At 48.4% G+C, this 15,168-nt stretch overlaps 1 protein-coding gene across 2 annotated transcripts in view; it reads left to right on the plus strand.

Annotated features, from left to right (window-relative positions):
• Positions 1–14,829, plus strand: part of HNF4A (hepatocyte nuclear factor 4 alpha) — a 71,135-nt gene extending 56,306 nt beyond the window's left edge. For both annotated transcript variants that reach the window (XM_054046002.1, XM_054046001.1), the window contains exons 5-10: positions 1,961–2,116; positions 6,132–6,219; positions 7,203–7,358; positions 9,117–9,353; positions 10,492–10,614; positions 12,612–14,829. In XM_054046002.1, coding sequence (XP_053901977.1) covers positions 1,961–2,116; positions 6,132–6,219; positions 7,203–7,358; positions 9,117–9,353; positions 10,492–10,614; positions 12,612–12,754 — 903 coding nt within the window. In that variant the 3' untranslated portion in view covers positions 12,755–14,829. The remainder of the gene's footprint in view (positions 1–1,960; positions 2,117–6,131; positions 6,220–7,202; positions 7,359–9,116; positions 9,354–10,491; positions 10,615–12,611) is intronic.
• Positions 14,830–15,168: the final 339 nt, after the last annotated feature.

Genomic DNA, 15,168 nt, shown 5'->3' on the forward strand with positions numbered 1-15,168 from the left:
GTGTCTCTGTCTCAGCTTCCGGGTGCCCAATGGGAGACGATTTTCAGAGTCGGGTGCCATATTAATTTTTCTCAGCATAAATCCAACGCTCCCCAAATCACGAGTCATTTCTGAAAATCTTGGCCCACGGCTTAGCTCATTCTGGGAGGCTCCTAGCACATTTATGGGCCCTGTAAAGATAACATCGCACTCTGCTGCAAGGTGATATAAGGGTCCTCTGGCCACGAGGCTTGCACGGGAAGAGCATTTTACAATGAGACTGGATGTTCTGAAGCAGCATGATCCTTTGTTGAGTCAGGTCTGCCGATAAAGCCAGCAGCCCCGAAGAAACCCATTGAGACTGCTCCATTCTAGCAGTGCACGTACAGACGCATTAAACACTGGGGACTCTAGCATGCTAATCAGTAACTTATATATGCCTGGCTAATTAGAACAAGATACTGCTGAAGAGCTGCTTTCTCTGGGATCTCAGGTCACTCACCCAGAGGTCTATGTTTATTTGCTAAGCCTTCTGGGTGCCCTGATTAGGGTAATACATGGTGAGATTTTTACAATCTTATTTATTCAATAACAGCTCTAGAGCTGGAGAGGTTCCAAGAAATGCAACCTGGAAAAAACGCTGGTGCCTTTCAAACCAGCGAGGCCGTGAAAGAGGGAGCCAGGTCTGGGTGAAAGTGCTGGGATGCACAGGACAGGAAGCGCTGATGCTGTACGGGATTCCAGAGGGCAGAAGGAAGAGAGTGGTGGGTCTGGTTAATCACTCACAAAGTCATAAGGAAAAACTGGTGATTAAAGCCAGATTTTGAAACAAGCTGAGTATGCAACTGTGCATGCAACATGTGCATGCACTTTTGCATCTGATTGGCATGGAAGTTTGCTGCACCTTTGCATGAAAATGGGGTCCCTGCACATGAAGACGTGGCAGATCAGTCATTTGCAAGTGAAATGGCACCATTTGCCTTTGCAATCATAGTAATTCTGCATGCAAATTGGACGCACAGTGTATTTTCGTGAGCATGTTTGCACATGTACAGCTTGGCAAAATGTTTCTGACTTTAAACTGGGGCTTCAGCATTTCAAATGGGGGTTTTAAATGTAGATGTTCTGGTTCTGATCTCACTTAAGCCAGCTTTATGGCTGGGTAACTGACCTCAGTGGAGAGACTCATGATTTATTTCAGCATGAGTGAGAGGAGAATCAGGCAGTATATTCAATATATTATGAAAAAAGCCCAGCAAAGGCAGTGATGGCTCCGTTTGATTGGGTACGGCTGGCATGGCAGGTAGGGTAGTTCTCTGATCCCTCGCTGGTGGGGAGAAGTCTTTTCTCTAGCACCGGCACTAGCCTTAATGAGCCTCTGCTGAAGGGAAACTGGGTTTATATCAGTGCCAGTAGTACAGAAGGAAGGAATGACAGACTTGTCTGTGGGGCCACATTGGGCTCTGGTGTAAACCCACTGAAACCTGACTTACTCAATGGGAGGAAGAATTCTTGGCACTGGACGTGTTTCTCACATGCTTTACAGACCGCTCAAGTCTGGTCAGGGAACGACACATTGATAATGGGGATATCTAGGCTTTGCCTCTGTTTTTCATTCCCTTCCTCCTGTGATAAAGAAAGAAAGGAAATCTAGATCCACCTCCCAAGTTTCTGGGGGGCATATGTACTGATCCAGGCTCCCCTAGCTTAGAGATAGCTCAGTTGCTAGTACAGAGCATCATTCCTGACGTCTCAGCTCTACAGAGGAAAAAGCTCCTGACTCCATTGATCTCTGCCTGCCTTTTAATCTGTTCTTTGATTAATTTCTGTAGAGCCACAAACCTACACAGTAGATCAGAGAAGACGGAAATGCTGCCCCCACCTTTCATGGGTCTTCCCAGCTTCTGGGACTTTCATATCTCTGGCTCTTCCAGCTCTGAAAATATGAAGATCCTACATGGGTCCCTTCTCATCCTTGCAGATATCATCGCCAATTTCTGTGATCAACGGAGACATCCGAGGGAAGAAGATTGCGAACATAACAGACGTGTGTGAATCCATGAAGCAGCAGTTGCTGGTGCTGGTGGAGTGGGCCAAGTACATCCCGGCCTTCTGTGAGCTTCCCTTAGATGATCAGGTAAGTGCTGCCGTTTGACCTCCCCTGGCTCTTTCCAGTGGAGGGTAATCTGTGGCCAAGAGGAATGGCCCAATCTGCAAAGAAGTTGCACATTGTTTACTCAATTATCATGACTGCACAAGCAGATCAGATAACTGCACGCATACAATACTAGCCCTGGCTATTTGCATGTGCAGTTAAGCAGACTGTTTGCACAATCGCTGTAACAATGTGCTCAGCTAGACGCATAATCGTGCACACATTTTGCAAGCAAAATTTTGCATGGGCAGATGGTGGGTGAATCATTGGTTAATGCTACTGCAGCACTTCTAAAACCTAAAGCGCTATACAAATGCTTAGGATAATTAGACTGATTAGGTACAGTATATTGGCTTAACATTTGAAGGCCTTTCTGTTGCCTAACATTAAAAAAATCTATCATTTAATTCATTCACTGGGCCTGTGGTTTCATGGTGTCAGTGGTAACTGTTATTAATAGTGATTTATAAATTATAATAAAAACATGTCTAAAATCCCAAACCAACAGCAACATCTCTGCAGACTGAAAAGTTGCAAATATATTTGTATTTAAAGCAAGATATTAAAGTAATTTACTTACCAAGACCAGCATAGAGTGCTCCGCATTCCCCTTGTAAGAACTGAACCATAAGACCTAAGGGCATAAGACCTAATCTACACTGCCGGCAGAGTGTGATTTCAGACATACCCTCGCTAGCTTTAATCTAGCTAGCTCATGTCCGTGGCAGCCTGGGCTTCAGCCAGGCTGGCCACCCAAGTAAGAACCCAGGGTCCCAGGAAGGCTTGCATACTGCTACGGTCCCCACACTAGCTAGACTGAAGCTATCTTTGGCATGTCTACACAAGCTGCAATCATACTTTAGACATGTCCTAAAGCAGCCTCAGTGGCACAAGGAAATGCTCAGAGTACTCTTGCTCAAAATACACACACATAAAAGTGGGGGTGTGCAGGGAAAACTAGTGAGAGTCCATTTCTGTGGAGGGCTCACAGTGCCTGTTGTGGGACAGGAGGATGTTTCCAAGTTAATTGTTTTTTTGTTCACAAACTTAAAAAGGGGCCTTTTCATCCAGGATCAGGGAGCAGTCCAATGACCTCCGGATCAGGGGGTGGTTTTTACCGAATCAAAAGATTAGGATATTTAGAAAGTGAGAGTGCCTGGCTAGTCAAGAAAACCCACAGTCATCTCACAGTGCAGATCACTGGGAAGTCTGCTTATTTTACAGCCTTTAGGAATGCTCCCATTTCTGTGTATATGGGTGGTAGCTTTGAATTATTTACAGTGATAAACAGCATGCTAAATTCCTAAAAGCAAATACAATTAGAAATCACAGAAAACAAAATGGTGTCCAATGGCAAATTATATTTACCTAGCAAACAAGCTGCAGCATATAGAGGGCTAGATGCAGCTACTGTTCTATCAAGTCTTTCACTGCCCCTTGGAATGGATGCTGTAAAACCAAGTAATGCTTTGTAGGATCTATAGCAGTTTGCACATGGAACGTCCTCACCAAGTGTCTTTGGCTCAGTCATGGGAATATTTTAGAAAGGAAATAATCAAGAAGCAGATTGCCTGACCCCTGTGTTCACACTGAAGAGAGGTTTTTCACATGCCCCCTGCCCCAATGTGACTCCTGGTCTGAGTAACTGCTCGTCAGTGTGAGTAAGGGGCTCACAGTATGGCCCAATATGTCAGGGAAGAATCCAGGAGGAAAACATTAGATATTTTGTTCTGAAATGCACATTAAAAAAACCCAAACAATTAGACCCACATTTTCAAAGGACATGACAGTGTGGGAGTCACAACTAGAAAAACATGGCAGCAAAAATGTGTGCGAGTCCCTGAGCTGGCTGCATGGTAGACACTAGAGAAGTTTTCCATCAGAAAATGCAGTTTCATGGAAATCAAAATGTATTGTGGGAATGTCAGTTTCAGTGAAACTTTCCACAGGAAGATGTCAAAACAAATTAAGGTTGAAACACTTTATTCTGATAAGGTAAAATACTTCATTTCAGCTTTCTCATTTTGATTAATTTTGTTTAGACTTTTATATTTGATTAAAATATTAATATTATATTGGTATATGTTATATTTAATATTTTAATCGAATATAAAGTCAAAATGAATCAACATTATGGAAATTCTGGTTTTGACCAGCTCCAGTACACAACTGTAGTTACACAACAAACAGGGCGACTGCACACATCTGGCCATCTGCAATGCACTTCACATTGTGTTGCACAAATGAGGGTTTCACAACACCTTGAAGCATTCACCCTTTTTGCAGAAGTCCCTGTTCTATTTATTTGCATAATATCTTTGTCCCCTCAAGTGTCAGCATCTTTTCTAATCAGCGCTTTGTTCTAGCCCATTTGCATTCTCTTGAAACTTATGGTAGGGTGAGGAGAGTGAGGCTTCCCTTGGCTTCATCTGATGCTGAAAGATAACACCCAGGAAAACTGTGATATGTTCCTGCTCCTTGCTTCATTCTCCTTTTCACCCTCTGTTTGTTCAACACATAGAGGCTAGACCATCCCTATCAGGACACACTTTTCCGAGTCTCTCCATTAATGTTTAATAGTTGTTTTCTTCGGCCAAAATCCCTGGCTGGCTATTAAGACGCAGCTGGGCCACATTGTCCAATAGTTAACCTTTGTTTCTACAAAAGCTTTGAAATTGTTAACAGAAGTGGGGCAAAAGATCCGGGACATTCTCAGGAACCACTGAGGGGTGCAAGATGAAGAACGTCAATTATTAACGTCAGGGCAGAAAAACATCTCTTTGCCTTCATTGGGCTAAACTGTTCATTGCCAATGGGGGAGCAAATGACCAGAAGATGACCCCACCTGCTAGTGGAACATAGCACATGGCATGGTGACCCCACCCGCTGGTGGGACATAGCACGTGGCATGGTGACCCCACCCGCTGGTGGGATGTAGTGCATGACACGGTGACTCCAATCTTGGTGGGATGTAAGGCATGAGATGGTGACCCCACTCCTGGTGGGACAAAGGGGGGACATGGAAATTATCCTACTTATTGTCATGATGTAGAATGTGAAATGGAAACCGCCCTCTCCCCTGGCATGAATGCATTATGCAGGAGTGACCCTGCTCCCCGAGCTCTCCAGCATGGCACGTATCATGCAGAAGTGACTCTGCCCCTCTGGTGTGAGTGTCCAATGCTATTCCAGTCAATGTGATATTATTGATGTGACAAGCTCTGCGAGGGTTGCCAAAGTGTGAGAAAAAAACAGACCGCTAGGTATCTGTCAGAGGCAGGAAGCCCCCCACCAGGCTGGGTCGCAGAGTCTCTGGGGTCTGATCCCTGCTTGTCACAACTATCCATTCCTGAACCAGTGGCTGGCTGCTCTGTGGGGTGATGCCATCTCTCTCTTTTCTCCCAGGGTCAGTCACAGTTTCTCCTAATCACTTTTTGATAAGACGTCTTTTATGGATCCTGAGAACCTTCTTGCCCTTCCTTATACTTGGGACACTGGAGCAGGATGAGTGTCTCTCTGCTGCCATGCTGGGTGCACAGTTGCTTCTCAGACTGGGCTTTGTACCTCCCGATTTCCACCTCTTGTGTGTGGTCAGCAGTTGTGAGAGTCTGCCTTAGTGTTGCACATGCCAGTGCAGTGAGGTCGGCGAGAATTCTGTGCAGGGATCTGGACCAGTCCAGCTTGCTGCTTGCTTTGATTTGTTCTTCCCAGTGACTCGTCATTGGGTGTTTCAGGTGCTGGGCTAGTATCCTGAGCATCTTTTGGTTTAGACTGTTGGCTCCCTGGCCAAGGGGTTGGAGGTGCTGCACCTGAGGAGTGGTGAGATGTAGGAGTACATGGTGTTTGATCCCCCACATATAACCAGAGCGAGGACCCCACTCTGCCCTGACATGCGCAATGCAGGAGTGGGCACTTCCTCTACATTCTACTTATGTGGAATCAAAGTACTTGCCCCCCTTTTCCCAGTCACCCAGGTAATACGTCTCTGTCCTTGCAGGTGGCATTGCTGAGGGCACACGCAGGAGAACACCTGCTCCTGGGAGCTGCCAAGAGGTCCATGGTGTTCAAAGACATCTTGCTATTAGGTAAACCACTATGCCAGGATGCTGCTGCTTCCTCTAGTAAAGCAGATACACTCACACGGGAGCATCCTCTTTATGGATTTGAAGGGGATGGGCATTTTATTTCGTCCTGTGTCATTTTTGCTGAATGGCGCGTTGGGTCGGAATTCTCGTGTATCCAGGGAACCCAGCACCGCCCTGGGGTTTGGTTGGTGCTTCAGATCTAAGGGCTTGGTTCACATTTCCACCATAAAGCTCCATTACAGTGCTCCAGCAGGGTAGAGGGGCCTACAGGTCATTGACCTCCCCCCCCCCCCATTAAGACCCCATCACACTGCCAGAGAGGTGAAAAGAGGCCTTAGTGTAAGTGAGAAGCAAAGCCTCCATCTTCATTCAGCTTTTCCTTGTTTCAATGATCTTCCTTTGCCCAGTAATAGAGTGAGAAGAGGCCGCTTGGGTAACATAGGTCAGCATTTATGGCCAGCACATCCCTTCTGCTACAGGAGAGGAAGGCAGTGGATGTATATAGAGATAGGCCCATTTGCTGCTCAGGGATGGGTGGAAGAGGAAATTTCACTTGTCCTAGGTGGGTTTAGTCCTGTTCTGAGATAGGAAAAAGCCCAGTTGCTAAAGCCCAGGACTGTTGTGCTCATTAGGAAACCACTAGCATGTTGCAGCGTCCTGTCCCAGAGTAATGATACCCGTCCCATGCATGGCCCATCCACGGGGAGCAGCTTTGTGATGTCCTTGAAGTCTACAAAAGATCCTGGGTGCTTGTTGATTCAGGAGGCCAGAGTGATGTGTCCCCACTTACACTCATACCCACATACCACACGTAATTCCAGCCTTGGTCATGTGGGGTGAGGAGTGAATGTGTGAAACCCTGGTCAGCATTGTAAGTCTTGGTGGATGTAATAAAGTCTGAGGCGCTCAGGTGCCTCCTTGTTGCTGATTTGATCATGAGCAGCAGAGAAGGCTGGTGATATAGTTCTATTGCGTTCCTAAAGGAAATGACCACATAATCCCACGGAACTGCCCTGAGCTGGTGGAGGTGATTCGTGTGGCCATCCGAATCCTCGATGAGCTGGTCCTGCCATTCCAGGAGCTGCAGATTGATGACAATGAATATGCCTGCTTGAAAGCCATCATCTTTTTTGACCCAGGTAGGCCCAAACCTTCAACAATTAATCATCAGAAAAGATCTCCTCTTACAAAACCCAGAGTAGCAACCAGATAAGAGCTTTGCCTTGCTCTCATGCTAGCCAGTGCCCCAGCAATTTGGTACAGTGTTGGTGGGATGTACCTGGTTTTCTCAAGGTGGTTTCCTCAGTGCTTTCAGAGCCCTTTCAGGTCCCCAAATCCCTTTTGGGACCCTGTGTCTCTTTGCAGGGTGCTGGCATTTGGATACAGCAAGATAGTGCTGGGTCTATTATGATAGAGGAATTTGATCCCCTGGAATACAGTTAAAAAGGCAGCAGCCCTGGTGGGCAAGACAATGGGATTGTTATTAGCAGAGCTTGGAGCCCTGGGAAGGTGGTGGTTCCACAGTGTTCCTATGGGATCAATGGCCAGACTTCATGCTCATTTACCACAGCAATCCCAATGGAACCGGAGCAGAGCGGATGATACCAAGCTGGAAGGGGTTGCAAAAGCTTTGGAGGATAGGATTATAATTCAAAATGATCTGGACAAACTGGAGAAATGGTCTGAAGTAACTAGGATGAAACTCCATGGGAAGGAACAATCAGTTTCACCCATACAAAAGGGGAAATGACTGCTTAGGAAGGAATACTGCAGAAAGTGATCTGGGGATCGTAGTGGATCACAAGCTAAATATGAATCAACAGTGTAACGGGAGTATTGTGTCCAATTCTGTGTGCCACATTTCAGGAAAGATGTGGACAGATTGGAGAAAGTTCAGAGAAGAGCAACAAAAATTATTAAAGATCTAGAAAACATAACCTATGAGGGAAGATTGAAAAAAATGGGTTTGTTTATTCTGGAGAAGAGAAGACTGAGGGGGGATGTGATAATGGTTTTCAAGTACATAAATGGCTGTTACAAGGAGGAGAGAAAAAAACTGTTCTCCTTAATCTCTGAGGATAGGACAAGAAGCAATGGGCTTAAATTGCAGCAAGGGAGGTTTAGGTTGGACATTAGGAAAAACTTCCTAACTGTCAGAGTGGTTAAGCACTGGAATAAATTGCCTAGGGAGGTTGTGGAATCTCCATCATTGGAGATTTTTAAGAGCAGGTTAGACACACCTCTCAGGGATGGTCTAGATAATACTTAGTCCTGCTGTGAATGCAGAGGACTGGACTAGATGACATCTCGAGGTCCCTTCCAGTCCTATGATTCTATGATTCTCTAGGGTGGTATGGTCACTTCGTGCTGCTCAGGTGGCACAAAGGGACTAGATCCTGGCCTTAAATAGTCAGCAGAGAATTCCCCTTGTGGAAGGGACCTCTCTTCTCACCTAAACCTGGAGAATGGGGCTCCTGTGTCAGCCCACCCCCTCCTCATTCATGGCGGGAGTGTGCCAGGTAAGGAAGGGGAGATGTCGAAGCAGGCCTGGAGGTGACAGAGTAGAGCTGTGCTGGTGAAAGGTGCATTAGGGACCTTTTACCAGTGGTGTTAGTTAGCACAGTCCTCAGGCAGCGCCAATGGATGCTGAGGCAAGGTTGGTGCAGAACAATGGAGGCATAACTGGCTTACTGGTGGCTCCCACCTCTGTACCAAGCCAAGTTTGAATGCAGGGGAGAACTCAGCCCTAGAAAAAGGAACCACGAATGTCTATAAAACCGGATTGCAGGGAGCCAGAGAGACAGCCTGGGCCAGGCTGCGCCCATGGCTCATGGCACTAGAGAGGGTCTCTCCCTTGGGAAACAGCCCTCCATTTTTTGTTCCGTGGTTTGTTTCAGATGCCAAAGGGCTGAGCGACCCCACCAAGATCAAGCGGATGCGGTACCAGGTGCAGGTCAGCCTGGAGGATTACATCAACGACCGGCAATATGACTCGCGGGGCCGCTTTGGCGAGCTGCTGCTCCTGCTGCCCACCCTGCAGAGCATCACCTGGCAGATGATTGAGCAGATTCAGTTTGTCAAACTCTTTGGCATGGCCAAGATTGACAACCTGCTGCAGGAGATGCTGCTAGGGGGTGAGTATCTGTGCTCAGCCTCTGCAACCCTAATCCTCAGCACAACCCCGTCACCCTCTCGTCACAGGGAGGGAAAGAGCCGGGATCAGAATGGGGAGTGTCTTTGATTCCCAGTCCTGTGCTCAGGCCTCCTGATGTAGGGAGCTGAGCACATCAGCCCAAGTAGATCATTTATCTTCATTCAGAAGCTGCAGCTTGTGTGAGATGTAATCTCCTCCCCCGTGCAGCTTGCATGGTGTTTCATGTACCATGTGCTGAGTTATAACAGGAGACCACTCTGTTCTTATTAAATAAAACTGGCTGTTTATGCCATAGGCGCCGACTCCATGGGTGGAATAGGGTGGGAAGAGGCGGGGTGGGGTGGAGCCTTGGGGGAAGGGGTGGAGTGGTGGCAGGGCCTGGGGCAGAGCAGGGATTGATCACCCCCAGGGAAACCAGAAAGTTGGCACCTCTGGTTTATGCAACTATTTACAGAGCTTCAGGTTAACATTCCTAGCCGTGAGCACACAGACTGACTTCCTTGTGCCTCCTCCAAACCCTTCCCTCCTGCAACCTGTGCTCCGCCTCCTCCCAAGTTCCATCCAGGTTGCTACATGTGGCGAAGGTGCTGCTTCCCAACAGGAGCAGCTGCTGAAGGGATGACAAGCTGCCCCTCTGTCCTTACATCATCCCTGTGCACATTCAGAGGATGCATCTCCCAGAAGACAGAATCAGCTACTTATCCAAGTCCTGTTTCCCCCTAGGAGGGTCATGGGAGCAATACGTGCACTAAAGGGCAATGGAAAGCACGGCCCAGCTTCACCACTGGCTGCTGAAAGCTCAGATACCCTCATGCGATGTATGTAGTGGAGCAGCAGTTTGCCCCTGTGCTGCTCCTGCACGTAGATCGTCCCCTGAAGCCCACGAGGAGAAGAGTGACACTGCAGCCGGTGTTGCTGTGGCAGAGGCAGAGCAACACTGAGGTGTAGTCTCAGTGGAAAACAGGGAGGGAGCAGGTCCAGATCATTTGCACAATAGTGCACCTGGAACTACTGGCCTGGCTGTGAACATTTGGCCCTCTGGGTCTATACTCTTTTGGACTGTCTAGTGCTTTCCCCTTCTGTCCTGCTCGCGATTACTGACACTGAAATGGTTCTAGGCTCATCAAGTGAAACACCTCACGCTCACCACCCTCTGCACCCGCATCTGATCCAGGAGAATCTGGGGACGAACGTCATAGTAGCGAACACGATGCCTGCGCAGATGCACAATGGGCAGATGTGTAAGTATCCCTAGCAGGACTGACAGCTGCCAAAACAGACCTTGTTTGTTTGGAATAAAGCTACATGAAATGAGTAAGAATGGTAAGAATCAGGCTGGCATTCCAGTGACATCCCTGAGCCTCAAGGGCCGCCCCAGTAGTGGCATATTCTACACTGCAAAGCCACAGTGATGCAAGATGGGTATTATGGTGCTAGAAATTCCTCTGCAGAAAGGACAGACAGACACACAGGGAGGTTAGAGTAGATTAGATTGAATGCTTGATTCAACTGAACACTCCCTAGCAGATAGTTTTTACAGTAGCTCTAATTTGAGGACTAATGCTCCAATACAATGCATGACTCCTGAGTGCTGATTAGATCAGGCCCCAAAAGACTAGCCTGGTATCTCTGGGGGGAAATCAGTAAAACTTTTGTTAATGTTTTCCCTGTCTTGGCCTCCCCATTGTCCTTCTGTCCAAAGAACCCAGCATGAGGGGGTTGAACACTAGGGTATCACGCTTGGCCACAGCACAAAGCTAGATCTCGGAGATGACATTCAAACGCAACCTACCAGTAAGGTTGCCAACTGTCGAATGGCACAAACCCAAACACTCTTGCCCCGCCCCCTGACCCACCCCTTCCCCAGGGCCCCACCCCTGCCATGCCCCTTCTCCGAGGCTCCGCCCCCGCTCATTCCAGCCCCTGTCCCTCTGTCGCTCGCTCTACCCCACCCTCATTCACTTTCACCAGGCTGGGGCAGGGGGTTGAGATGTGGGAGGGGGTGGGGGCTCTGGACTGGGGGTGGGGCCAAGGGTTTCGGCGTGTAGGAGGTGGCTCCAGGCTGAGCCTCAGGCAGGGGTTTGGGGTGCAGGAGGGGGTGTGAGCTCAGGGATGGAGTTTGGGTATGGGAGGGGGCTCCAGGCTGAGCCTGGGGCAGGGGGTTGGGGTGCAGGGGCTCTGGGAGAGAGTTAGGTTGCAGGAGGGGGTGCAGGTCTGGGAGGGAGTTTGGGTGCAGGAGGGGGTGAGGGTTTGGATTCTGGGAGGGAGTTTGGGTGCGGGAGGGGGTGCAGGCTCTAGGAGGGAGTTTGGGTGGGGGTGGGGGTGCGGGTTGTGGGCTCTGGGAGGGAGTTTGGTTGCAGGAGGGGGTCAGGGGTCAGGCTCTGGGAGGGAGTTTGGGTGCGGACGCTGGGTTGGGGCAGGGGGTTGGGGTGCGGGAGGGGGTGCAGGGTGCAGGCTCTAGGCTGGGTTTGGGGTGCAGAAGAGGGCCAGGGGGTCGGCGCCTATCTCTGGCGACTCCCGAAAGCAACCGGCACATCCATCCAACAGCGGCTTCTAGGTGGGGAGGCCAGGGGGTCTCCATGTGCTGCCCCTGCCTGCAGGCACCACCCCCGCAGCTCCCATTGGCCAATGGGAGCTGCGGAGTCAGTGCTCGGGGCGGGGGCAGCATGCGGAAATCCCCTGCCCTTCCCCAGGCGCTACCGGGACAGTGCCAACCACTTCCAGGAGCGGCATAGGGCCAGGGCAGGCAGGGAGCCTGCCTTAGCCCTGCTGCCGCGCCGGACCTTTTAACACCTAAAATCTCCCGATTTGGCTGCAGTAGCCTCCAGGAGATAGAGCGTTATTCTGGGAGACTCCCGGTGAAACTGGGAGGGTTGGTAACCCTACCTACCAGGTGAATCTTCAGTGCAGAGTAAAAGGCGGGCACAGACCCTGTGCTTCTTGCTGCAGACTCCCCCTGCGACTCTAGTGGCTGTCTGCACTGGAGACTGTGGTGGAGCCTAAGCAGCAGCATGTGCACAGCCCACTGGAAACCATGTTTTCATTGAAGAGCAATTGGCCTCTCTGTAACCGTTGTGCCGGGGCTAGAAGGATCCAACCATACCCCAGATCCTTAGCCCTTCCCCAAACTCTGGAGTATATGGAATTGGGATCCGGATCTGAATGTTGCTTCTTGAGTCCTGGTAGTCCCATAGCATCTGCTCCTTCTGCCTTTGTAACATAGCGTTTCTTTCTGCAGCCACTCCGGAAACTCCACAGCCTTCCCCCCCTGCAGGCTCAGGATCTGAGCAATACAAGCTACTCCCTGGGGCCATCGCTACTGTAGCAAAACAGCCAGCCTCAATCCCACAACCCACCATCACAAAACAAGAAGTCATCTAGCATCTCCCAGAGGAAAACCAGCCTGTTTTAGAAAGACTGTGTGGGGGGAAACAGACTGACTGTCCCAGTGAAGATGGATGCTATCGGTGGATTCACAGGCACAGACGCATCGGCTTGTTTATTGGAATACAGCAAAAGGCTGTCTTTGTGCAGCTAGAGAGAGCATGTGCCGTGGTCCAGCTGAGAGTTACATATCTGGGAGTTAAACTGTAGTGAAATCATTAGTCCTAATACGAAGGGCCAGAACTGAAACTCATGCCTGCCGGTGACTCTTTTGAGATTTGCGTTGACTGGCTGTGAGATTGCGCCTGACCATTTCTTTACTGCCTCGGACTGGGTTCAAAGCAAACCAGACACTACTGAAAAAAAAGGACTTATCCAATACAGACGTTGCATTGAAGGAAGGGCGGAGATGCTGCTGCTGTCTTTAAAGATTCTCAGAATAGTCCCAAGTTTCAGCTGACATTAATGGAGATAGAAATTCTCTGGAAAGCATCATTCCGGGTCGGGGGGTATAATAATCTCTTGTGACAATATTTAGGCAAAGTCTGGTCCACATGGTGAGTGATTGGGCTGGGAAATCATAGGCGCTTCTGGATTCCCTGCCATTTCAGACTTTCCATATGTTGGAGTGCTGCTGGAGTTCCTTATCCCAGCACCATTATTCCCTCCCCAGGGCAGAAACTGAAGGAGGCAAAGGCAGCAAATTCTTCTATTACGCTACCACGGCATATTTGCTAATAGGAATGGAATGATGGTAGAGTTGTGGGATTCAGCTAATGGGCTTGGGAAGTATGGATATGGGGGGCGGGTGATGATATTTGCTCAGCACCCTGAAATACTGCACAGATCTCACTAGGATGATTGCTGGGATCCTGTGCGTGTCTCTGCCTCCTAGTGGTACTCACACAGGTTAACTATAAGCAAAAGCTTATCTGCAGCCTGTTCATGGGAGATTATGGTAGGAGGAGACCTGAAGGGGAGCGGGGAGGATTCAGAGGTGGAGAGATGAGAGATGGACCCAAGACACAAAGCTTGGACCAGGATCTCATGTTCCTCAAGGCTTGCGAATGGCTGGACCCAGCGGCTTGGTCCAGGCCCATCTTTAATCCCAAATGATGAATTATAGCCTGGCTGGTGCCATGTGGACTTCTCCTTCACCACAGTATAGCTGGTCCATCACAGATTTATAGGGTTTTATATCGTGACAGAGATTAGTCGTGACAGTCCGAAAGATACAGACTGTCAAAGCATGAAGATGATTAGAAAACCAGGGAACCTCAAACTCTGCTGCAAAGTTCTCAAGGGGTCAGGGAGAGATGTTTTATTATGTAAATGTCCCACCTAGCCCCTGGCCTGTACCCTCGCCATAGAAGCTCCTGGGTTTCACTTTGCTTGTGTTTTTCTTTTGCTCACTGAAGCCTATTGGTGCTATTCCCTGCAGCTCCCCCCACCACAGGGAAAGAAGGCCATGAAGCTAGCAATTTCTCTCTCCCTAAGAACTGAAATCACCTCCTGGGGAAATACTAGCTTTTCCTGACCACACACTGTATTTCTGCAAGGTCTGGGCCTTGTGGGAACATCAAGAAGTGGTGGAGTCACAACTGCCAAAAGCTCTTGGGACAAATCCCCAGCTGGTGTAAATGACAGCTCCTCTGATTTACACCTGCTGCGGATGTGGCCCCTGGATTTCAAATGCAAAAGCCAACACCCCACCCCTGCATGCGAGTTTCAAAGTATTGTATTGTCTGTCAGACCCGATGGCATTTCGCTGAGTAATTTATTGCAATGATGAATCTAATCATTTTCTATACATTATTTTGTAAATCACATTGATTATTTATAATCAGGAAATTAAATGCGAACAACTTAATAACGAGACCATCTTTTTCCAACTGTATGTAGAGATAGTGTGTGGGGAATATGTCTCAGTGCACATTTCATTCGCACCAGACATCCCCAGTACGGTACATTAATTTTTTGCTGGTTACTGCCTTCCAATGGAAATAGAGGAATATTTCTTCACTAGAGTTTGTATTAATAAAAAAAGAAATAAATGCAAAAATATTTTCTAACTTTTCCTGGACAGATGGATTTTTTTTTTCTTCTGGGAGGATAGTTCTAAACCCCCAAGCCCTGGTTAACTCTAGCAAAAGGGAACGTGCATACCTTTGTTTTTCCAATTACACCAGGGCTGAATTTGACCCATAAACCAAATGGGCCTTCAGCAGTGTTGCCAGCTCTCATTTTATCACAAGTCTCTCAATATTTGGTATTTTTCTTAAAGCCCCAGCTGCTGGAAGTATACGATTGCATGAGAATTTCATTTAAAAAAGTAACTTTATAGACATCGTGGTTGTAGAGAAAAGCTTGAACACATGTAGGTTAACAATTACACTGTGAGGGCTCAGAGA

This window comes from Malaclemys terrapin, chromosome 12, assembly GCF_027887155.1.
Source record: "Malaclemys terrapin pileata isolate rMalTer1 chromosome 12, rMalTer1.hap1, whole genome shotgun sequence".
NCBI lineage: Eukaryota > Metazoa > Chordata > Testudines > Emydidae > Malaclemys > Malaclemys terrapin.